The sequence below is a fragment of the Eubalaena glacialis genome, chromosome 5 (assembly GCF_028564815.1).
Source record: "Eubalaena glacialis isolate mEubGla1 chromosome 5, mEubGla1.1.hap2.+ XY, whole genome shotgun sequence".
Classification (NCBI taxonomy): Eukaryota; Metazoa; Chordata; class Mammalia; order Artiodactyla; family Balaenidae; genus Eubalaena; species Eubalaena glacialis.
This window is the reverse complement of record NC_083720.1, coordinates 124,735,193-124,761,095: the sequence shown is the minus strand read 5'-3', so window position 1 is coordinate 124,761,095 and position 25,903 is coordinate 124,735,193. Positions and strand designations below refer to the sequence as shown.

The following is a 25,903-nucleotide window of genomic DNA, read 5'->3' as shown; positions in this document are numbered from 1 at the left end:
GCAGAAGGTCATCACAAAACAGACTCTTTCCTTCGTGCGCCTTAGAAATGCAGAGTGATGTGATGCCAATGGAAGACTTAGGGACCACCTCAGGTAGATGTAGGGACCACCTTGGGCAGAGATAGGGACCACCTCAGGTTTGTACAGACCTGTTTTTTTCAGGCAGGGGTTCCTATCCCTTCTCCAGGATGCTCCTATAGATTTTCTCTAACCCAACCAGATCCAAATCGTATTATACTTTTCACTAAAAATTGTCAGGAGTTGAGCCATCTTGGTAATTAGATTTACTCATCAATTTGATTGAAACAGGTATAAGAAAATATTTACCAGGGTTACTGGTTCCTTGACAAGAATGAAGATAAACAGCTTTATGGAAAATACACACAGAGCCATTTATTAGAAGAATAAAGTCTGAAATAAACACCAACAAGGATAGTAAACAATGACAGACTCCAACCCAAGATGTATAATTTAGGAGATAAAATTCAGTTATCTCCTAAATACTTAAGAAACTGAGAAAAATAAGACATTTCCCTCTTGTTCCCCTCTGTGTTATAAACAGAAATGCAGTCAAGGTGAGAAAAAACTAGGAATAAGGATGCCAAAACACAGCATCAAAATCGAGTTTATGTTCCTCCTATCTCATTTGGTTGAATAATTCTGTATCATCTTTGCCTCTTTTTTTTTCTGACAGCTATATTTTCTAATCATGATTACTGTCATCACCAACACGACCAAGTGGAAAAATAACTAAGTGTCCTTATGTTCTAGGTGAAGAGAGGACATTATAGACATAAACAGAGTTGGTCCCAGTCATCTGGATGCTCATGTGGCCACGGGTGACTCAGCCACTTCCTGCACTTGCTCTAATACATAATAATGATTCTCGTGGGCCTGCTTGATGGGACAGAAACCATTGCACAGCAAGTCCAATCAATTTCTATGATGCAAATCACCCCTCCATCCATTTAGAAATATGGATAAAAGAATTAGACTCCTTTGGCGGCCATGGTGACTCCACAGGGTAAGGAATTAAAGCTGTTTGTGCACACAGGGCATGAGGTAAAAACATCAGGATTATTTCTGGGGGGAGGTGTTGTAGAGGAGAAGGCAATGGCTTGGGAGTAAGAAAATCCAGCTTTTAGTCCTCTTGCTGGTACTCACTGACTGTGTGACTTTGGCCAAGTCACTTAAATATTCTGGACCTTAGTTTCTTTTATTAGTAAGCTTAGGTATGTAAAGCCATGTCATTTCCAGCTTTACCAGCTCATCATTGTCAGCCGCGCAGAACAGAACTGGGAGGCAAAGATCCTTTGAGACCTGAATTATCGAAACACAGTAAATCAATGGCTAATGACCTCACTGCATACTTGCCCTCTAACCCCTGAGGACAGTGCAGCATCAATCAGGGACCACAGAAGCATCTCCACTTACAGACCCACCCTGGATGGCAGACACTTGGCCTACTCCTATCCCCTCCCTTTCTCTTTTCCTGTGAAGTTCAAGTTTGTTTTACATTCCATTACTTCTTTTATTCCAACATCACTTCAGCACCAAGATGTGCAAAAGAAATCAAAGGGACACGGAACATGTACATGCAAATAATAGGAAAAGGTATTCTCAGGGAGAGGTAACTCTTTCAAGAAAGCTTTGTTGAATGTCATTACCAGACCTTACATGAAACAATACAAAACAGGTCTAGTTTCTGTGGGTTAGCCTCAAAGGCAATATTGTTTATGAAAAACAAAAAAGAACCTGATTTAGTTTATCTGATCTGCTCATATTCGAAAGAGCTGCCATCTACTAGGAGTCCTGTGGTTTTCAGAATGCAGACCCAGTCGTTGTGTCTGAGGTGGGATGTCCTAGGAGACAGTGAGACAATGTCCCAGAGCATCACCAGAAGACAGGCTCACAGGCCACAGGCATGGTCATGGCAGGAATGCTGCTGGCTGGCTTTGTCCTGTAGGGTTTCTTTTATTTGTTTTTATTTTTGGCTGCTTTGGGTCTCTGCTGCTGCGCACGGGCTTTCTCTAGTTGCGGCGAGCGGGGGCTACTCTTCGTTGCGGTGTGTGGGCTTTAGGTGCATGGGCTTCAGTAGTTGTGGCATGTGGGCTCAGCAGTTGTGGCTCACGGGCACTAGAGCGCAGGCTCAGTAGTTGTGGCGCACGGGCTTAGTTGCTCCGCGGCATATGGGATCTTCCCGGACCAGGGCTCGAACCCGTGTCCCCTGCATTGGCAGGCAGATTCTCAACCACTGCACCACCAGGAAGCCCCTGTCCTGTAGGGTTTCTATAAGCAGGATAAGAATTAGTGAACAGCAGCCAAAGTGGCACACCTGGGAAATGGGGGACACAGGGATTCTTAACCTCCTGGTGGGGAGCGGAGGGCTGCCCAGGGTGCACACTGGTGTTTAGGATCAAGAGTCAGTCTCGGATCTGGCTCTCCGCCTCAAGGTTCAAGAAGAGGTCCCCTGGGCTTCCCTGGTGGCGCAGTGGTTGAGAATCTGCCTGCTAATGCAGGGGACACGGGTTCGAGCCCTGGTCTGGGAAGATCCCACGTGCCGCGGAGCAACTAGGCCCGTGAGCCACAACTACTGAGCCTGCGCGTCTGGAGCCTGTGCTCCGCAACAAGAGAGGTCGCGACAGTGAGAGGCCCGCGCACCGCGATGAAGAGTGGCCCCCACTTGCCACAACTAGAGAAAGCCCTTGCACAGAAACGAAGACCCAACACAGCCAAAAATAAATAAATTAATTAAAAAAAAATAACACATGTTCAAGTACAATTGGTGTCTAAAAAAAAAAAAAGAAGAGGTCCCCAGATGAGAGGTCATTCGTTGGTAGAATGAGGAGTAACCTTTAGCATCCTCTCTGAAGCCCCATGAGGTGGAGAATCTTAAATCAGATACTAGAAAGGGCTTAGCAATCAATCCTTACTTCTAAAGCCAAAAAGGGCCAATCTTCAAACGGTAGAATGGTAGGGAGTTGCTCACGTTTCCTGCTGTGACTGAAGTGGGGCTGGCGGCCCTCTTGGTGGGCCAGGTCTCCTCAGTACCTCAGTACTGTGAAGGGAGCTTTGTCCGTTGGCCATCACTCTACCTTGAAATCAAAAACCTGGTTGTGTGCCCTTGAAAAAAAAATCAGTTAACATTTCTCTCTCTCAAATTCATTACGTCTCGTGTCCTTTTAAATTCTAAAAACTATGATTGGGAGTTTGGTATTGACATGTACACGCTGTTATATTTAAAATGGATAACCAACAAGGACCTACTGTATAGCACAGGGAACTCAGCTCAGTATTCTGTAATAGCCTAAGTGGGAAAAGAACTTGAAAAAGAATAGATACATGTATATGTATAACTGAATCACTTTGCTGTACACCTGAAACTTACACAACACTGTTAATCAACTAGACTCCAATATAAAATAAAAATTAAAAAAAACTATGATTCTCATATCAGGCAGTCAGCATTCTCAAATAGATGAGTAAAATGGCCACGTATCTACTGCCTCCCAAATCCTTACAGCTGTGGTTTCCCATCTGCAGCCCTTCTGAGAACTGGGGTTCTCAGGGCTGATCTGAGAGCTGTCTGGGTGATGCAGGGTAGAGGTCCACCCTGGTGACATCCGTGGGCTATTTCCTTAAAGTACTGATCCAGGGCCATCATGAGACTTGTGAGGAGAGACAGAGAGACATGGCCTAGCACTTAAAAGCCACCTTGGCATGTGTTAAATGGCCAGCACAGCGTTCTTCCTAATCATCATAGGACCTTTCCATCTCTGAGAAGTGGGCTGTGACCTGCAGCTTCTCTTCCCATACCGCCTTCGTGCTTTTACTCGTGTGTCCTTGCACACTTCACAGGTGTGAGTGTGATAGAAAAGGCTTCTTGTGCCTGAGCACGATTTCCTCGCTTCCTCGCGCCTTGCTCTGCCGGGCTGGCTGGACCACTGTTCCTACCTCTGTGATTCAGATCCGGTTCCTGACTCCAAAAGCTCTAAGCGCTTCCTGCACTGGACTGTCCTCCTGCCTCATGACCCCGCCCGGCCCAAGTCTCTGATTCCACTTTGCTCCAAAACAGGCGTTAGATACAAACACTCTACTCGCCTTTAAGTGGTCCCAGCTCCTGACACTTCAGCCTTGACAGTATTCTAGATCCTCACCTAGCTGCCTGGGAGGGTCCCATTTGTGTTTGGGTCTATGTTTGATTATGTAACAGAGAACTCTGGGCCTGGTCGGAGCTGAGACCCGGTTGGTCGGAATGTGACATTATGAAAAGCAGCCCCCCTACTGGTTCCATGTGTGCTCTGGGCCAACCTGTATCCTAACCCACGCAGGATGCTTCCACGGGCTCTTCCAGGCCCCAGGGCTTGTTTGGGAATGGGGGACAGGAGTCCAGCTACCTCTTTGAACTCTGTGGAGAGGGAACTTGAAACAGTCAGGCACTGGACTCAGGCATCCACAGGCTGGCTGACAGCAGGGTCCCCAAAGCAGCCTGGCCCTGGAGAAAAGATGACAGGGCTCCAAGAAAGACAAGCATCGCGACTGAAGGTCACGGCAGGGCAGTGACCCTGAGCCAAGGGGCAGTGCATCTAGAGGGAGCGTGAGGCTGTGCCTGGTCTCTGCAAACCAGCATCCTTGCTGCACCTGCCTCAGAGGGCCTGCAGGCAGGGGAAGGTACAAGGCGAGGAGGGAATGGTTTCAAATAGTGACACGAATTGGGAAGAAAAGAAAACAAATGCATAAAATAATATGATGGAGGGAGAGAGACCGGAGCACGAGCGTACATCAGGCTGTCTTCAGGCCTCTTCTCTGGATGCCCACTTCCAGGGGGCGCTCACCCTGTCCTGACCATTTAAATGGGATCTCTATACCGATGACTCTTATATTTCCACCTCCAGCTCTTCTCCCCTAACCTCTCGGCTTGTATAAGAAATACCTACCTGGCATCTCTATCTAATAGGCTTCTTTTTTTCCCCCCCAATGTTTATTTAGTATCTGTGTCTTTTTTTTAAAAATTGAAGTATAGTTGATTTACACTGTTGTGTTGGCTTCTAAAATTTCACATCTCCATACCCAAATTCCAGATTCCCCAGCCCCTCAGGATCTCTTCTGTTTTTCCTATTTCAGTTAATGCGGTAAGAACTGACCTAATTGCACCCTTGATTCTTCTCCTTCCCTCACACGTATGATAACCATGTGATTATTATCTAAACCGGAACACTTGGGAGAGTAAAATGGGGGTTATTAATAATTAGGCTGGTACAACAGGTATAAACTAGGATATGTCTTTTATATTCTACATCTAATCCACAGGACTTTAAAATATTGCCCTAATCTGATGCCCATCTGGCTTCTCCACCTTGCTCCCTCTAATCCAAACCCATCACCTGTCATCTTGACTCCCGTACAGCCCTCCACGTGGGTTCGTATCTGTTTTTATGTGTATTGCCTGTTGATGCTACTACAATATATGCTATGTGAAGGCAGAGTCCTCGTGCATGTAATAAATGTGGAAAGGAACTTTTCTTATTTATAGACACAGAAATTTCTGGAAGCATAGAAAGGGAAGTGCTAAGACTTGTTGCCTCTTGGGAGACCTAGAGGAAGGGAAATTGACAAAGAGAGTCTGAGGGGGGGAGAATGCTTACTTTTAAGTGGATGTTCTTTTATTTTGCCTGTTTTTTTACAGTGTGCATACACTGTTATTGTTAATCAAAACGCACTGCTTCATGGGAAGTTTTTCTCCAAGAATGCCAGATTCTTTCTCTGTAGTCTATTGATATGCCCTCCTTTTCCCATAACTCTGAAAAAACAATCCCATTTTGTTTCAAACTGTGTCACCTGGGACATAAAGCCCCTATCTAGACTTAACTACATGTGAGTTATAAAAAAATTGGGCTATTTAAATTTGGGGGAAAAATACTATTTTCTAAGAATGGCTTTATCTTTAAAAAGACAATCCAGGTTGGAGTTTTTTTTAGCATGAGCCACCCATTTTCCTTGCTTGGCCCTGCAATAAACCTTTCTCTGCTCCAAAAAATAAAATAAAATAAAATAAGAACGATCCAGTTAACAACTCTCGGATAACCAATCACACATATTTTCTCATTGGATCCTTGCATCAAGCCTGTGGGGATGACCCGTGGTCATTCCCACTTTATTTTTTTATTGTTTATTTATTTTTTTGGCTGCACTGTGCAGCATGCGAGCCCTTTGTTCCCCGACCAGGGATCAAACCCATACCCCCTGCATTGGGAGCACACAGTCTTAACCACTGGACCACCAGGGAAGTCTCCATTCCCACTTTATATGTGAGGAAATCTAGGCACAGAAAGGTGAATACCCACATAAGATCATACCACTAGAAACTGCCAGAGTAAAGATTTGAATCCAGACCTGACTCCAAAGCTGTGTGTTTAATTATTACCTTGCACTGGCACTACCTTGGTATAGTTGCTTTAGGAAACATGGCACTCCAGCCAAATCTCCTTCTCCACTTTAAATTGTGGCCCTTATTCTCCATGTCATCATCTACCTCGCTGTGAGGTTACTAACATAAAGAACATCTAGCAAATCTTACTCTGTGAGAAACTGCATTGAAATGATCTGAAAAGGCTAATGATTGTGTAAGATGATGGTGACTTTCCTCTAAGTGTGATCTCCACCAAGCCAAGCAGAGACTGAGGTATGCTTCAGGCTAATTCAAGTTCAGTCTCTCTATCACACACCTGAAGGGTTAGATACTTCACCAACGTAACATTAATGCCTTTGATATTCCATTTCAGACTGTGAGCCTACATCTAACCCGAGAGTTATTCTTTCTGAAGGGCCAATAGTGCTTCAATAAAAATAAATGACTTCAGTTCACCTGATGGTTAGTACAGCTATAGCTTATACAGCTGTAACTTTCTGCTGAAAGGAATGAAGCACTGCCCATCAAAAGAAAAAATATTTTTCTAAGGGAAATTATATATTCTTATTCCACTCATAAAAGGGTTGAAGTATGGTGTCTATTTTGATCAAGAAATAGTGCTAACTTTCAGCATGATCCAAATTCACTGAGTAACCTGAAGGTAACATCCTGTAATTCAAGGAAGGGAGCAGAGTAAACACTTAAACCCTATCCACTTCATGCCATCCACTTCTAATTTGCTTTTCACATACATCACAGAGTATGCATAGGCCAAGACAGAAATGCAATCTCTATCTACCTGTACAAAGTGAAATAGCAATTGAAATAGTTACTCAACTAAGTCAAGCCTAAAATTTCATCCTTACCTCAATTTCCCAATGATTGCTTGGATTATCTATAGACTCAAAAAGATAGGGGTACCATTTCTATTTATCATTGTTGGATCAGCTGGTAAGTGTCTTTGCAATAACTGATTTATATTTGTACGGTTTCTTCAAATGTAACCCTTAGGAACCAGTGGAACTGAACGTATTTGTTCTATATCTAGTTTCACTGCCTTGTGTCTAACTGGTAATAACTGTCCACTTAAATTCCAGAATATTCAGTAAAAGTGGCAAAGTTGGAATTGTATGTAATTGTTATGGAATCTATATGATAGTAATAACGACACCATTCATTGAGACCTTTGTAAGTGATTGATCATGTTCAGGGACTTTAAAATATAAGATACATTGGGCTTCCCTGGTGGCGCAGTGGTTGAGAATCTGCCTGCCAATGCAGGGGACACGGGTTCGAGCCCTGGTCTGGGAAGATCCCACATGCCGCAGAGCAACTAGGCCCGTGAGCCACAATTGCTGAGCCTGTGCGTCTGGAGCCTGTGCTCCGCAACAAGAGAGGCTGCGATAGTGAGAGGCCCGCGCACCGCGATGAAGAGTGGCCCCCACTTGCTGCAACTAGAGAAAGCCCTCGCACAGAAACAAAGACCCAACACAGCCATAAATAAATAAATAAATAAAATTAAAAAAAATATATAAGATACATTAAGCCATTTAATCCTCACTATAACTATAAAAAGAAGGTATATTCCCATTTAGTTTAGAAAACTAAAGCATAAATTATCTTGTCCACTTGTGGTAAGTGGTGGAACCCGACTACTAGGTAGCCACCAAAAATCATGTTTCAAAGATTATTTAATGATGGGGGAAATGCTCACCATTTAATAAAAAAAAGAGAACACAAACTTACATGTCTTACATGTGTGTCTGTATCTCATGCATACAGAGACACATATACGATGACATTTTACTGAATATATATATATATGGGGTTAAAAGTCTGAAAGATAATGTACTCAATTGTTAACAATTCAGTAAGGTGATGGGTGATTTTGCCTTCTCTTTTAGTATTTTTCTATGATTGCCAAAATTTATTAGAATAAACATGCATCATTTTGAGAGTCAGAAAAAAGCAATAAAAATGTTTAAAAAAATTGTTCCAGAAGCTATAGAAAATTTAAACAGACAAATTTCCATAAAATAAATAGAAAGTCCAAGAGCTGTCCTCCTAAAACAACTTAGAATTCATTGGCTTATAAAAAGTTCTATAATACTTTAAGGATCAGCTAATTCCAGGGCTGTTTAAAACGCTCTAGAACTGGGCTGTCCGATGGGGCTTTCTATGATGATGAAAGTGTCCTATCTATGCTGTATCTATTCTAGTAGCCACTAGAAATGTAGCTAGTATGACTGAGGAGCATAATTTTACATTTTATTTTATTACAATTAATTTAAATTTAAATAGTCACGCATGGCTAGTGACTACCATGTTGGACACTGCAACTCTGGACTACAGAAAATGGAGGAAAATTTGCAAATTCTTCTTATAAAACCAGTATAGCCATTCCCTAAACATGATAAAAATGTAAACTATGGACAAATTTCACATGTGAATATCAAGGTAAAAAATAAATAATGTACCACATAAGATATGATCAAAACAATCTAGCATACATTAGAGGATTAGCATGTACTGGAAATTCAGGATGGCTCAATATTAGGAAATCCATTAATTTAAACCACTCCTATTAATAGATCAAAAGAGAAAACCCAGACCACAGCTCTTGAAAAGGCATTTGTTAAAATTAAAAGTACATTCTTGATTAAAACTCTGAATAAAACAGGACTATGTTGACATTTATATAACATGTTAAATATAGATCTTAACCTAGAAGACTGCATGGGGAAACAATAAAATTGAGAAATGATAAAAACGATCCATTAAACTCAGAATGTTCCCATTAAATACTGAATGAAGAGTAATATGTTCACTATTACTACTATTACTTTAGTTGATTCTGGAGGCACAAGTCAGTGAAGTTAGATAATAGAGAAAAAAAGGAGTTTTAAAATTTGAAAGAAGTAAATTATCATTGATTGCATATTATTAGTATAATCCTGATAAACTAATACAAACAATCACAAGTACTACAATGTAGTGCTTAAGAGCATACACTCTGAAGCCTTGCTGTTGGTTCAGTTGCTGTCTCTATTAGTAACTAGCTGTGTGACCTTGGGCAACTCATTTAACCTCTGTTTCCTTCTCTGTAAAATGAAGAAAACAGAATTATCTGCTATAAGGTTATTAAGAAGATTAAGTATGTAAATATATAGAGAGCTCTTACAACATGCCTGCATTTAATATATACTATATAATATCACTATTATTATGGTAATAATAATAATTTAAAATGATAATAAATTATAAAATACATAAATTACTAAACTATAATAATGTACAAAATAAACATAAAAAATCAAAAGACTTCCCATATGAGAAAGGGGATTTCATTTATATTGCAACACAATGACCTAGGAATAAACATAAGAAGAATGTGCAAGATTAAATGAGGATATTTTGAATGCTATTAGGGAATAAAAAGAATAGTTGAATAAAGGGAAAACACATACTACACTTCGATAGGAAGATTCAACATCAGTAGGTTATAAACTCCTTCTAAATTATTCTATAAATTAAAAACCTAGCTAAAAGTGATTCTAAAATCATATAAAGGTAAACATGAAAAAAGTGAAAGAGCAATAAAAGGAGATTAGCATGAACAGATATGAGACATATTATGGTGCTAAAATATTCAAAATAGTATGATATTGGAATGTGAATAGACAGATTAAAGCTACATTTTATAGAGCATAGAAATAGAACCGAATACATATGGGGCTTTAATATATGCTAGATGGGGGAGGGTTCTGCATACGAGAAGGAAAAGATTAATTATTCAATAAATACCAGTTACAAAAACTGGTAGGCAATCTGAAACAAAAATAATGTTGGCTCTGTACTTGATTCCTTACACTGAAATAAGTTCTCTGTAGATTAAAGTTTTAATCATAAAAGTGAAATAAAAAAAGCAGTGGATGAAACCATGAGATACTGTTTTTCTATAGTCTTGGGCTATAGAAGATCTTATTATATAAAACTCAGGAGCTATAAAAAATTGATAAATTCAGTTATGTAATACCCCCAAATTTCTGCATGGTAAAAAGCTCCAAAGATAAATCAAAGACAGTGACAACTTGGGAGGAAAAAAATGGAATCTGTAGGATTCCCCAAAAAAGGGTTAACTGCTCTGACCAGTAAAGAGCTTATACACATCAGTATGATGTGACCAACAGCTCAATTGAAAAGTGGTCTAATAATGTAAGCAGATACTTCATAGAAAAAAAAAAATCACCTTTTTCTATTTTATGTTATTTGTGATAAGAAAAATGTGATACCATTTTTAACTTATTAAATTGCATACAACAAAAAAGCTGTAACATTCATTTGGTGAGGATATGCGTAAATAGTGTTTGTTATTAGTATATTGTTGTATATGTTAGTATAAGCAGTATTAAATTAATACACTACTGCACGAATGTCGTTTTTATTAGTATAAACAGTATTACTATATTGTTGGTTAATGTATAAATTGGTTCAACCTTTCTGGCAGACAGTTTGGCAGTATCTATTAGAGTTTAAAGTACACATACTATTGCCCTAGCTATAAAACTTCCAGAATTTACCATACAGATATACTCACAAATGTACTGTGTCACGTGTACATGTTTGTGTGTGTGTGTGTTTTGTTTTGTTTTTTGGTAAGAGAAAACATGTCCATTAATAGGAGCTGGTTAAATAAATGCAGCATATGCAGAAAATAAAACATTATATAGCATACCTCGTTTTATTGCCCTTCACAGATACTGTGTATTTTACAAATTGAAGGTTTGTGGCAACCCTGCAGTGAGCAAGTCTATCGGCGCCATTTTTTCTGGCAGCATTTGCTCTTTGTGTCTCTGTGTCACATTTTGGTAATTCTCACAATACTTCAAACTTTTTCATTATTACTATATTTGTCATGGTGATCTGTGATCAGTGATCTCTGATGTTACTATTGCAACAAGATTACGATGAGTTGAAGGTTCAGATGATGGTTAGCATTTTTTAGCAATATTTTAAAATTAAGGTACGTACATTTTTTTTTTAGACATAATGTTATCGCACACTTAATAGACTATAGTATAGGGTAAACGTAACTTTTATGTGCACTGGGAAACCAAAAAATTCCTGTTGACTCGCTTTATTGAGATATTTGCTTTACTGCAGTGGTCTGGAATGAAACCCGCAATATCTCCAAGGTCTGCCTGTACAGTTATTAGAAATGAGAAGGCAGCTTGGATTGAGTGTTGATAAGAATTCATCTCCAAGATGAAGTGAGAAATACTGGTACAAAGTTAAGTGTGCTATCATTTGGTTAAAAACACACATACACACACACACACACGTTTGTAAGCACATAAAATATCCCTGGAAGAGAAGATATTCCAAGGAGAAGAACTGCTTAATTGAGGGACAAACATGGGAAAGCAATTACTTTTCACTGTATACCATTTTGTACCTTTTGCATTTTATACTATGTGTAGGCACTGTCTGTTCCAAAATTAATTGTTTTTTAAAATACCTTTTATTTTTTGTCTCCTTCTGTTCACAAGGAGGACATCCTGGCTCTTTCCACATTATGTTGATACAATTAGCATAATCTCAGCTCCCTTCCTCTTTCTCCCTTTATTTTGTGCCTAAATAAGTAAATAATTGTCCCCCAAATGAGCAATAAGAATGTGGGACAAAGCACTTCCATGTTACAGAACAATGCTAGCAAAACATCAAAATATGTGTATTTGGAAAAGATCTGAAAAACTATAGAGTAAATGTTAACAGTGTTTATCCTGAGTGGGGGCATCATAGGTAATTTTGGTTTTGGTCTTGGTATTTTCTGTGATTTCCAAAGTTTACACAATAATATGTCTTATTCTGGTAATAATTTTTAACTTTTTTCTTTTTTTAACTTTCTGCTACTCACCTGGTTCCTGTCCCTGGCATTTGCATATCGAAACCTCTGGATATAATAGAAGACCAGCCAGGCGAGGGAAATGATCATCAGGACGATGAAGGAGATGGAGACAAACACAACCGAGGTGCGGCTCACGTATTTCTGCAAGTTCCGGGTTCCGATGGTGATGTACATCGTCACGGTGATGTTTCTCTCCAGCAGGCTTACTATCTCCTTCCCTTTGGGCTCAGGAATCATTATTGCCACGATGTCTTCTACACCTGTTGTGAGAGGGACAACAGGGTAAGGGGATGAGAGAAAGAGAAAATCACAGTGAAATGTCGGGACAAAGGAACAGGCACCAAATAATGACACTTCTTTCAATGATTCTATGCCAGATCAAATAGCCAGGTCTAATTCTCAGATCTAATAGCCAGAAATGGAGTTGAATCTTCTCTTTCTTCAGCTACCTTGGGATGCTGCTATCTTGTATATGAGAAAAGAACCTAAAACAAACTCGTGATTTTGGTACCAGCGAGGTCATGATGGTGCTACTTTCTAGCTCCCTAAGGTGGGGTTGACCCTGGTTTAGTAAAGGGTAGACCCTTCCCAACCAGCCTAGGTTACAGTTCTATGCTGCATTTCACAGATCCCCCCGAGGAGGGGCAAAGGCACTTTGTACCCCATGGCAAAGGATAAAATGCCCAGTTTTATGTCATCTGTCTGTGAGTTCTCTCTTTCCCATGGACACTAGGGGTACTCAATTACAGATTTCTACTAATCATTCCCAAGGCAGTTTTCTCCTACAGTGAGTACCCAAAGCAACCCCAAAGTGTATTAAAATATAGTTGATTTACATTATATTAGTTTCAGGCATACAGCATAGTGATTCAGCATTTTTATAGATTATTCTCTATTATGAGTTATTACAAGATAGTGACTATAATTCCCTGTGCTATACTATACGTCCTTGTTGCTTATCTACTGTATACATAGTAAGTAGTTTGTATCTGTTAATCCCATACCCCTAATTTGTCCCTGCCGCCTTCCATCTCCTCTTTGGTAACCACAAGTTTGTTTTCTATATCTGTGAGTCTGTTTCTGCCAAAGGAGTCTTCTTAACAAGCTCTAATATGACCCGCCAACATAAAATAATGGTCTCAGAATTATCTTCTGCTTATTTTACCTAATTCAATATAAACAGTTTGTGTATTCTCACGCCAAGCAAAGGGAGGATAGAGGCTGTATGGATTGTTCCAGGATGGTTTTACCTCCGCTCTCAAATACTCTCACCTCCAAGTGTCTTACTGGACACTTTGAAGCAGAAGTGGTACCTTTCTTCAGTCTGAGTTACCTGGTTCATTGTCCCTGTTCTTCATGACACTCTGAGGCACAGCCTCTTGGTGAGGAGTGCAGGGGCCTCCGTAAGGGGTCTTTAGTAAGGATTTGATATCAGCTCCAAATGAGCTGACTCGACATGCCACTGTGGCTGATGCACAGATTAGAACATCAATTTCGCTAGGATAGTTCTCAGGGATCACCCCCATTCAAACCCATGCCCGCAACGTTCTTTATGGGCCCCACTTCGACGTGGAAATATCCTATTACTTGGGGTTACTACAAATTAAAGCGCAAATTTACAATTAGGGTATAGATTCTGGACAAAATTAAACACCACTTCAGCTGTTTAAAGCTGGCCTTATTCATGTGCTGAGGTCAGTCAGCGAGACGGAACGACCAGATTATATTTGTTCAGGGTGTTGCAAGTCTCTTAGAAGTTATTTAGGGCTTTCACTTGACCTTGATTTCTATGCAGTTTTTCCATCCTAAATTCTTTGATGGTATTTCACTTAGGCTGAATGAATACTTTTAAAAGCTAACTAGATACAATGGTGTCTGTGTATGAGACATCAATTATATGATTTTTTAAATTCCTAAAACCTTTGCACTGGCTCAACTGTAAAATCACAAAACTACACAGTGTTTAGATTTGGCTGTTATTTCTGGGAATTACTGAAACTGATGGCTTAGATTTCAACTTCGCAGAATTTACTGACAATTCTGATGCTTGTTCTCTCATCATGTTTACTTCAGCTAATGGTTGCATGTGGTCTGAGGTTTTGTGAGGAATTAAAGCTGCTGGAAGGTTTTGTCTCTACAGAAATATGATCCTCTTTGCATACTGGACTAATCTGGCCTGATGAAGCTCATCCCAGTGTTGTAGGCACTTTGTAGATATTTAATCAGTGACAGAATCCTAAGTTTTCATTTTATTTTTTTATTTATATTTTTTAAGCTTGTCTATTCAAGGCTCCAGAATGAGATTTTTTTTTTTTTTTTTGAGGATGAGATCTTGGGGTTATTTATATAAGACTCTGTATGCTCAGACTTGGACAAGTTTTATACTTTTTAGTAGTCAACTTATCAATATATTCCTCTATGGCATCGTTTTGATACTCTGCTTAGGAAGCTCTTCTCCACCAAAGATGATAGAAATACTCATCTAAAATTGCTTTTTGAAACCTTAAATGTAGTTTTATTTTTCCATTTAAATCTTGAACAATCTGAATGTGATTCAATAACAACACATTTATTGAGCTCCTATAATGTGCTGGGCAGAAAGGAGACAGGATGCAATTTATTTTTCCCCTAAATTCTCAGACATATATTGTTGCCTACTTTTGGATTTTTTTTTTTTTAATTGTAAGATGAGTCTTATCTTTCGCTGACCAATACCAGGCTCTTTGGGTTGTGGAGCTGTTAACATATTTACTATTCAGTAACCTAACCGTTTCTTCACCAATTTCCGCCCCTCCCTGCACAACAATGCTCCTATTATCTCCTTAATTATATTAAGAGACCATAGAGAGTAACAGTGAAGAATTGGGCTCTGGAACTGGACAGCTTTTTCAAACTTCAGCTCAGCATGTTTAAAATAGGCAACCAGAAATGCAAATCAAAACTACAATGAGGTATCGCCTCACACCAGTTAGACTGGGCATCATCAGAAAATCTACAAACAACAAATGCTGGAGAGGGTGTGGAGAAAAGGGAACCTCTTGCCCTGCTGGTGGGAATGTAAATTGATACAGACACTATGGAGAACAGTATGGAGGTTCCTTAAAAAACTAAAAATAGGATTACCATATGACCCAGCAATCCCACTACTGGGTGTATACCCAGAGAAAACCATAATTCAAAAAGACACATGCACCCCAATGTTCACAGCAGCACTATTTACAATAGCCAGGTTATGGAAGCTACCTAAATGTCCATCGACAGACGAATGGATAAAGAAGATGTGGTACTTATAGACAATGGAATATTACTCAGCCATAAAAAGGAACGAAATTGGGTCATTTGTAGAGACGTGGATGGATCTAGAGACTGTCATACAGAGTGAAGTAAGTCAGAAAGAGAAAAACAAATATCGTATATTAACGCATATATATGGAACCTAGAAAAATGGTACAGATGAACCGGTCTGCAGGGCAGAAATAGAGACACAGATGTAGAGGACAAACGTATGGACACCAAGGGGGGAAAGTGGCGGGGGGTGGTGGTGGTGGTATGAACTGGGAGATTGGGATTGACATGTATACACTAATATGCATAAAATAGATAACTAATAAGAACCTGCTGTATAAAAAAATAAATAAAATTCTAAAATTCAAAAAAAAAAACAAACAGGCAACCAAATTTTGGATAGCCACAAAGTTTTAAATTACCCATCACCCATTTTTCAGGACAAGAGAAAACATTTTCTCTTCCTATAAAGTATAATTAGCTACTTTAACACATTTATTTTAAACTTAAGTGCTTAGTTACACTACCTGTGTTGTTCATCCCACTGTTGTGATTTCATGATATACGACATCCGCTTGAAAAGACAGTGAAAATGGAAATGGGGTGGTTCTTTTCATCTGGACCTCAACCTTATTCATCTTCATTATTCATAATGAATTTCTAGGGCTGATGATGGTAAAAAATAGATGGGATTCTGGGATATTTCTCCATGCACTTTAGGCTATTACTGTGCGTGATAAAAAGAGATACTGAGGGTATCCATTTATCCCAATAGAAATAGTCATTAAGAATTTAGGTATTTAGGGTGTCCAAAAATGGTACAAAGTGGACCTGATGAATTATCTGAGCAGTCTGATCAATGCACAAAATCTAGGACCAAAAGCTGCTATAGGATCTAATCTGTTCAAATAAGACATGTGAACCAATGTGAGTTTTCAGACAATTCCCAGATCTTTGCTTCATTTTGAAGATGCAGCTAGCGTCCCAGAGAAGCCAGCAGATTCTCCCCAGGTAGGTTGTAGTGTAATTGCTTCTGAGGGTGTACGTGAGGAGGGAGCGAGGGGAGAAGTGGGGGTGATGGGGGAGACAGCGCTGAAAGCCCAGCTGAGAGATCTCCTCAGAGTTAAGTGCTGCCTTAAGCATCTAATCTATGACACACAGGAGGCTCTGAGGCTCAGGGAAGAGAAGTTAACAAAAAGCATATTTTGGTAGTGTATATCAAAATATGCTTTTTGTTAACTTCTCTTCCCCGAGCCTCTTGTGTGTCATAGATTATATACACTACCAAATGTAAAATAGATAGCTAGTGGGAAGCAGCCGCATAGCACAGGGAGATCAGCTCGGTGCTTTGTGACCACCTAGAGGGGTGGGATAGAGAGGGTGGGAGGGAGACGCAAGAGGGAGGAGATATGGGGATATATGTATATGTATAACTGATTCACTTTGTTATAAAGCAGAAACTGACATACCATTGTAAAGCAATTATACTCTAATAAAGATGTTAAAACAAAACAAAACAAAAAAAACTCATGCTATCCAAACATACTTGGAAAAATGTCCACTTCATATGTTAAATGAAAAAATTAAACATATAACAGCCATTCATAAAAAAAAAAAAGCATATTTTGTATGGGTAAAATCTACAAAGAGGTCCTGCCATTTGGGCAATTCTATGTATACTCTGACTCCTAGTCACTGTAATATAGAGTGTCTCTTTTTGCAAAATGATGTCAGCCTACCATCTATTTTCCTCCCAAAGGCACTTTCTACTTCTGAGTGATCGCTGCTGTGTAATTATCGTGTATCCTGGAAAAACTCTTCAGCCCTGCGAGAGAACGTGTGGCCAGGACACACAGGACCCTGCTGCCAGTTAAACAGCAGGAGTAGCCTGTAGTTTTAGTGCTTCCTTTTCCCGGGAGAGGGCTCAATTGCCATCATCTAATTTGGTACATGCAGATAAGTAAGGAATCAAAACAAAAGTTCAAAAAGCCAAAGAATGTTGAATAACCAGGAAATCCTTTACTTATGAATTCAAAACCAGGTTGTTTAAACACTGTGTTAATAGAATGTTTAGAAAACCACCAAAGGGCTAGATATTTTACAGAGCTGGCAGCCTCATTCCTTCCTGTGCATCTTGGAGGGTGATAAAATCCCTCCTAAGTTCATGTGAGCAAAAATCCTTTTTCAATTCTCTGCATCCTCTCTCCCTTAATCCTTACTTTAGTTCCGTGGATGGCCCTTTAGAATTTAGTCAATACTAAGAGAAACCTGCAGTTTCCATTTGTAGATATTTTTTATTTATACACTTAATATCTACTTTTTTTTTAAAAGAGTCAGCTCTTTTAATAGATTATTATCTATTCTCAAGTGAGATAATGTATGTGAAATGATTTACAAAGCCTGCAAAGTACCACAGAAATGTAAAGTATTATCACTTTCTGCATTAATTTAAAAATTATTTTTAACAAACACAGATGCAAAAATAAAGCACTCACAAATAGATTCCAACCATATAGTAAAAACTCTTCATGACCCAGGGGATTTATCCTAGGAAGGTGAGGGTGATTTAACATTAGAAAATGTGTTAATGATTAGGGGAAGCTCAGTAAAGGATGTACAAGAAGGTTTTGTTTTACAACTTTTCTGTAAGTCTGAAAATATTTCCAAAAAAGTTTAAAACTTATTCATAGGTTTTTTTATACTTATTGTTTGGTAATAGATTAAGAGTCTAATTAGAGGTTATTTGGTCTACCTCTCTGGATGCATCTTAACTGAGACAACCAAGTGAGGAGGTGTATTTAGGAGGAGAGTGCCTTGTGTTTGGGTTATCTTGACTCTGGAGAGCCACATGGCAAACCAACCACAGAGGAAGAGAGGCGGGCAGAGAAAGCTTCCCCAAAGAGGAGATGAGTTGTGTGTTAAATGGGATAGGGAGGCAGATGCAAGAGGGAAGAGATATGGGGACATATGTATATGTATAACTGATTCACTTTGTTATAAAGCAGAAACTAACACACCATTGTAAAGCAATTATACTCCAATAAAGATGTTAAAAAAAAAAAAAAAAAAGAGTCCAGGGCTTAGAATGCAGAGAGATGGCTGCCTTGGGCTATTCCTGGCAGAGAATCATAAATGCAAATCCTACAGGTGACAGGCCAGGAATCTAAATATAAGCCCGGTGAAAAGACAACAGGAAATGAGATGATTTGAGAAGAAAATAACACACATCCATCTAAAGGTTGGTTTGTTTTTTTTTTTTAACTGGAAAGCACCTGGAGTTAGTCTTTGGGCCACTAGTTTTCAATCCATGATAGGTTCAAGAGTTTAAGAGGGAAGAGTAAAAGGATTTTGAGGTGTCTGTCTAGCCCAGCATCAGATGGAAAAGTAGACCAGACTTTATGACAGAAGCCCTATGGAGTAAAGAGCTAATGTTCAATGAACTTTGGAAATAAGACCATAGGCCTAGAATATTTTCAAATACAGTTTTTCTGTGTAAATGAAAGTTTGCACGCAGGGAGAAACAAGGGTAGCAACTATCAGACTGCCGGTGAATGTCTCACCCCAAACCTTAACACATCACTGTGAGTGCTATATTTTATGCATAAGCACATCCCACAATTCTCTCCATTCCACAGCTTTCCAGGAATTATTCCTGGACCAACAGGGGAGGGAGCCTCAAAAGTAAATAAATTTCAAAATGGTAAAATATTCATTTGAGAAGTGGTTTGAGTACCTAGTGTGAAAACAGGAAGAGTAACAGTAAAGAGGTCAAATACATTTTTGACAAGAGAATCAGGTATGTACATTGAAAATAAGGGCATTACTGTAAACAAGGTACATTATACATCTGAAAAAAGATTTAGATAAACATTTAGAACACTGTGTCTTTCCTTCATCACATCAGTAAAACAAATAAAATCTGATATTGAGTATCTACTAAAGATTCCAGGTTTGTTCCAGAGAATAAAACATTAAAATTCCTTTTTGGGGGGAATTAAAACAAATGTGTTAATGCGTTTCAGTACATTAACAAAGGAATACAACATATGATTATCTGGTGTAGCTAGCTGTCCTCCAACATCTGCTCTCTTGCACTTCTATGATATTAGTGTCTCAGATGGGCACGGGTTGTTGAGTGAAAAGCATTAATCGTCAGTAGCCTCCCTTGCAGCTAGATATGGCTATGTGATGAACATCTGGCCATTGAGATGTTGAGTGGAGATGACGTTTGCTACTCCAAGGTCTTATCCATAAAAGGGCTGAGTATGTGCACCCCAGATCCTCTCTCCTTTTCTCTGACTTAACATGGAGAGATGTACAGCAGCCAGCTTCTTAGAGACCTAAGCCATATGTTGGGAATGGTACCCATTCTGATTCTTATTAAGAGAAATATATGGAAACTTACTTAATATGATATAAAGTATCTTCCAGAAATAGTACACTAAATGGAAGAAACATTAGAAGTTTTCAATTCAAATCATGAATAAGACAAGGATGAGCCAATATTTAAAGTAGAAGTAATATTTGGTGCAAAGAAACATAGGAATTAAAGTGGTAAATCTTGGAAAGGAAGAGTATAAACTGTCATTATTTGACAGATCACATGACCACCTAAAAAAGCCAAGATAACTCAGCTATTAAAATTAGGAGAATGCTCAGTAAAATATAAGATTCAAGATCAACATACAAAAATTAGGAGGTTCCTATACACCAGTAATACCTAACCAGAATATGTAATGGAAAAAGTGATCTATACATATAGCAGCAGAAGTCATAAAATATCTAAGGATAAACCTAATAAATACTAGCCTTATATGAAGAAAACTATACAATAAAGTTTCTTTGTAAGACATCAAAAATTTCTGAAGAAGCAGATTTTATTTCAGCCAAAGGGTTTTTCAGTATTATGTATTTAGTTTCTAAACATATGTGATTTTTAAAGTTATCCACTTGCAATCATTATTATTTTGCTATTGTTGCATTATGGTCAAAGGAACACAGTCTCTTGATATTGATCCTTAATCATCTAATATATTTTTTGGGGGTAAATGTTCCATTTGTATTCAGAAACAGTGTATTCGAAAACATTATTTGCTGTGTATACATATCTCATTGATTAAGCTTATTAATTATATTTAGATCTTCCGTATCTGTTTATTTTCACCTGCTTGATTGTCTCAAAGGGGAGTGTCAAAATGTCTCATACAACTATTGCTCTATATGTTTTCTCTCTGAAATTCTGTCAGTTGCTGCTGTACTTTGAGTTTGTGTAGTTAACTGCATGTGTGTTCATGACGGTTATATCCACTTACACTACTGTTGCTGTAGAGAAGTCTGATGCCATCATGATGCTTGTTGTTTGGAAGTGATCTGCTCTTCCTCTTTGTAACCTTTTGGAGTTACATTTGAGAATAGTCTTTGATATTCTTAAATGTCACTAGGTCTATTTATGAGTATTCATCCATTAGTTTGGTAGTACATGAACACTTTCAATTCAAGCTATTTCATTCTTTCTTTAATTCTAAAACATTTATCTTCATACTTTATTGAAATATTTCCTCCTATATTTTTTCTCTGTGATTCCTATTATCCTGTTGGTGGCACTTATTTTTCTAGTCACCATATTTTTTTAATACTTTACCCTCTCATTTAAAAAAATTTTATTTTGAAATAATTATAAACTAATAAGTGGCAAAAATAATACACAGAGGTCCCATGCACCCATCTCCCAGCCCCCTCCAATGGTGGCATCTTACATATTATAGTGCATTATCAAAACAAGAAATTGATTGGCACAATACAATCAACTAGATTATAGGACTTAGACTTCATTAGTTTTGGCAAAAGTACACCCAAAATGTCTTTGTATAAAACTCTGTGACAGGTGGCTGCCCGTAGGTGGTTGTGGCCACCGTACCCAGAGGGAGGTGGCGGCAGCGGTGGTGAATGATGCCTGGGAAACTCCTCTGGGGGGACATTATGGAGCCGGAGGCACCTTTGGAGGAGACCGAGAGCCAGAGGAAGGAGAGGCAAAAGAGCTCTATGGATGTCGGAATTCGGATAAGGGATTATGGACCTGTACTTCCCTTATAGGGCTGTTATGAAGATTTAAACAAGATAAGCCAAAAACATATTACACAATGCTGGAGTGATAGAAGGAAGTCAAGGCACCATTATGACTCAGATGAGAAATCAGAAACAAGAGGAAATGGTGTTGCAGATGACCGGGATGTTCCCAAACCCAAAAGAGCTAAAATGAAAGAGAAGCTAAATGGTGACACTGAGGAAGGATGTAACAGACTTTCAGATGAATTTTCTAAATCTCATAAGTCGAGAAGAAAAGATCTGTCAAATGGAGATATTGATGAATATGAAAAAAAATCAAAGCGAGTGTCATCCTTAGATAGCTCTACTCATAAATCAAGTGATAATAAACTAGAAGAGACCCTAACACATGAACAGAAAGAAGGAGCCTTCTCCAATTTCCCTATTTCTGAAGAGACTATAAAGCTTCTGAAAGGTCGAGGGGTAACATATCTCTCTCCTATTCAAGTTCAGACTTTTGGTTCTGTATATGAAGGAAAAGATTTAATTGCTCAAGCGCAGACAGGAACAGGAAAGACATTCTTTTTTTGCCATCCCCTTGATTGAAAGACTCCAAAGAAATCAAGAGACAATTAAAAAAAGCCGCTCACCAAAGGTACTTGTTTTGGCTCCTACAAGGGAACTGGCAAACCAAGTAGCCAAAGACTTCAAATATATAAGTAGGAAACTCAGCGTGGCGTGTTTTTATGGTGGAACATCATATCAAAGCCAAGTTAATCATATTCAAAATGGTACTGACATCTTTGTTGGGACCCCTGGTCATATCAAAGATCATCTGCAGGGCGGCTGATTAGATCTTTCTAAACTGCACCGCGTTGTGCTTGATGAAGTGGATCAAAAGTTAGATTTAGGTTTTGCTGAACAAGTTGAAGATATTATCCACAGATCCTACAAAACTGATTCTGAAGACAATCCTCAGACTTTACTTTTTTCTGCAACTTGCCCACAGTGGGTATACAAAGTTGCAAAAAAATACATGAAATCCAGATATGAACAGGTTGACCTTGTTGGGAAAATGACTCAAAAGGCTGCAACTACTGTGGAACATCTGGCCATCCAGTGCCATTGGTCTCAGAGGCCAGCAGTTATTGGAGATGTCCTTCAAGTCTACAGCGGGTCTGAAGGGAGAGGGCTATTATCTTCTGTGAGACCAAAAAGAATGTAACGGAAATGGCCATGAATCCACACATCAAAGAGAATGCCCAGTGTTTACATGGCAACATCACACAGTCACAAAGAGAAATTACACTGAAAGGCTTCAGAGAGGGTAGTTTTAAAGTTTTGGTGGCAACCAACGTGGCTGCCCGTGGTTTGGACATTCCTGAGGTTGACCTGCTGATTCAGAGTCCACCCTCACAGGATGTTGAGTCCTATATTCATCGCTCTGGATGCAAAGATAGAGCTGGCCAGACAGGGATTTGCGTATGTTTTTATCAACCAAGAGAAAGAGGTCAATTCAGATATGTGGAACAAAAAGCAGGAATTACTTTTAAACATGTAGGTGTTCCTTCTACAATGGAGTTAGTTAAATCTAAAAGCATGGATGCCATCAGGTCTCTGGCTTCCGTTTCTTATGCTGCTGTTGATTTTTTCCGTCCATCAGCTCAGAGACTGATAGAAGAGAAAGGGGCAGTGGATGCACTGGCTGCAGCATTAGCCCACATCTCTGGCACATCAAGTTTTGAACCATGTTCTTTAATCACCTCTGATAAGGGGTTTGTGACCATGACTCTGGAAAGCCCAGAAGAAATACAGGATGTTAGCTGTGCTTGGAAAGAACTTAACAGAAAGCTGAGTAGTAGTGCTGTGTCCCAAACTACCAGAATGTGCCTCCTAAAAGGAAATATGGGCATTTGCTTTGATGTTCCCACAACTGAGTCAGAAAGGTTACAGGCAGAGTGGCATGATTCAGACTGGATACTCTCAGTGCCAGCCAAGTTGCCTGAAATTGAAGAATATTATGATGGAAACACATCTTCTAATTCCAGACAGAGGAGTGGCTCATCAAGTGGCCGGTCAGGCCGGTCGGGCCGGTCAGGTGGTTGATCTGATGGCCGGTCAGGTAGACAGAGTCCACAGGGGAGTCGGTCAGGAAGTCGACAAGATGGTAGAAGACGAAGTGGGGACAGAAATCAATCAAGAAGCGGGGGCCACAAATGGAGTTTTGACTGAGATAGTTGATCTACCAGTGTGAGCTTGCCTATTTCTGCCTAATCATGTACATTATCCACCAAAAATTAGGTCATCATAGTTGAGGTCTGTTTCTGCTATTTGCAAAGAAGTTGGTTGTATTTTTTTAAAAAGTATTTCACAAGAATGGTTGTAAACAAATCTACTTATCCCGTTATACCTTTGAATAAAAAACCCTCCTTTTATTGTCTCTTTAAAAAAAAACAACTCTATTTTATCACACATATACAGTCATATAACTACTACCCACAATTAAAATATTGAAATATTCCATCACCATAAAGGAATTTCCTCTCCCTCTCTTTCCCCTTCTCTAACCCCTGATGTCCACTTATGTATCTCCATCTCTTTAATTTTGTCTTTTCTAGAATGTTATATAAATGGAATCATACCTTTTGAGATTGGCTTTTTTTCACTCAGGATAATGTCCTTAACATCCATCTAGGTTGTAAGGTTGAATGTATCAGTAATTCATTCCCTCTCATTGTTGAGTAGTATTCTATGGTATGGAATATGGTACACCAGAGTTTAACTATTCACCCATTGATGGACATAAGGGTTATTTCCAGTTTTTGGCTATTAAAAAGCTTCTATGAACATTAGTGTACAAGTTTTTGTATGAATACAAGTTTTCCTTTTTCTGGGATGAATGCCAAGAAGTAATACAATTGTTAGGTTGTATGATAACTGCATATTTGGTTTTAAAAAGAAATTGCCAAACTGTTTTCCAGAGTGGCTGTATTATTTTACATTCCCATCAGCAATATATGAGTGATTCAGTTTCTCAGCACCCTTGTCAGCATTTGGAATGCTCACTATTTTAACTTTAGCCATCATAATAGATATATAGTGATATTTCATTGTGTCTTTTGTCCATTCTGGCGGACATATGGAAGAGTTTCTCAAGCTGATCTTCCAGCTCATGAATTTGTCTTTAGCTGTATCCATTCTGTATTTTATCTCATTTATTGTGTTCTTTAATATTTAAACTATTGTATTTTTCATACTAAATGTTTCCCATTGGTTCTTATTTTTTTAAACAGCATTTAGCTCCTGCTGCATAGACTCTTCCCTTAATATTTGTGGTCCATCTTTTCAATCACTCTTTCTCAGTTGGTATCTACTCATACCTTCTTTAATAATGGTGATACTCCTCAGTTGTCTCGTGAGCTCATGTGTCCCTCGTGGAATCAGCTACTCTGCCTGCTCATGTTTTCTTGGGAATAAGCAAGGCAGGGGCCCTAGTTTTGTTCTTCCAGAAGATTAAGGAGAAATATGAATAAGCTCAGATGGCCCCAAGCACCACAGGAGAGCCAGCGACTCCTCCCATTCAGGCAGGCCCTTCAATATCACGGATTGCCTAACCTACTGTCACCTGGCCCCATCCCCAACCTGACGCGCTGCTGAAGTTTAGGCCTCCTAAGTCATGAGTTATCTCCCAGATCCTTATAGCTACACTGCTCTGTCCATCATCTAGTCCAACCCAACTTCCTACCCATGTCCTGCTCCTCAAACCCTTCCTCTATGACTCTCAGAAATTTAAGTCTCGGAAATTTAAATCAAATTCTCTAGTAGCTTCCATCTCTTCTGGGAATGATGCTTTCACTCTTTTGATCCTCCACCGTTTTGCTTTGATTGAGCTGGCTGCCCTATGAGGACACTACTTTCTCTGAACTGTGATCAAGGGGCAAGTCTTTTTTTTACATTTTTATTAAACCCACATACCTCAGGGCCAGAAGATGGTTGCGTGTCCATACTCCATCTTGCTACTTCCCAACCTTTACTCCTAACCTCATCCTATTCACCTTCAAAAACCACTTAACTTTTGAGATTCTCTCCACCTGGATGGATAACTCTCTCTCCCCTCTCCTGGCCTCACCTGCCAACCTCCTGTTCATCTCTTTTATCACCCTCTTCAGCTCCCCTAGCTTCTAACAGTCATCTTCCTTGGACTGGAATTTTATTTTTTTCATGTACAGGGTTTTTAAAATTGTGGTAAAATACAC

General features: G+C 39.1%; 2 protein-coding genes across 2 annotated transcripts in view; one reads left to right on the top strand and one right to left on the bottom strand.

Moving 5' to 3' along the window:
* RNF150 (ring finger protein 150) overlaps nt 1–25,903 on the bottom strand; it is a 240,066-nt gene that overhangs the window by 76,865 nt on the left and 137,298 nt on the right. The window contains exon 2 of the mRNA XM_061191653.1: nt 12,327–12,577. Coding sequence (XP_061047636.1) covers nt 12,327–12,577 — 251 coding nt within the window. The remainder of the gene's footprint in view (nt 1–12,326; nt 12,578–25,903) is intronic.
* LOC133092367 (ATP-dependent RNA helicase DDX50-like) lies at nt 21,552–23,879 on the top strand. Its single transcript, XM_061191652.1, is given in 4 exon segments — nt 21,552–21,637; nt 21,749–22,229; nt 22,231–22,833; nt 22,836–23,879. Coding segments are annotated over 4 exon segments (2,214 nt in total).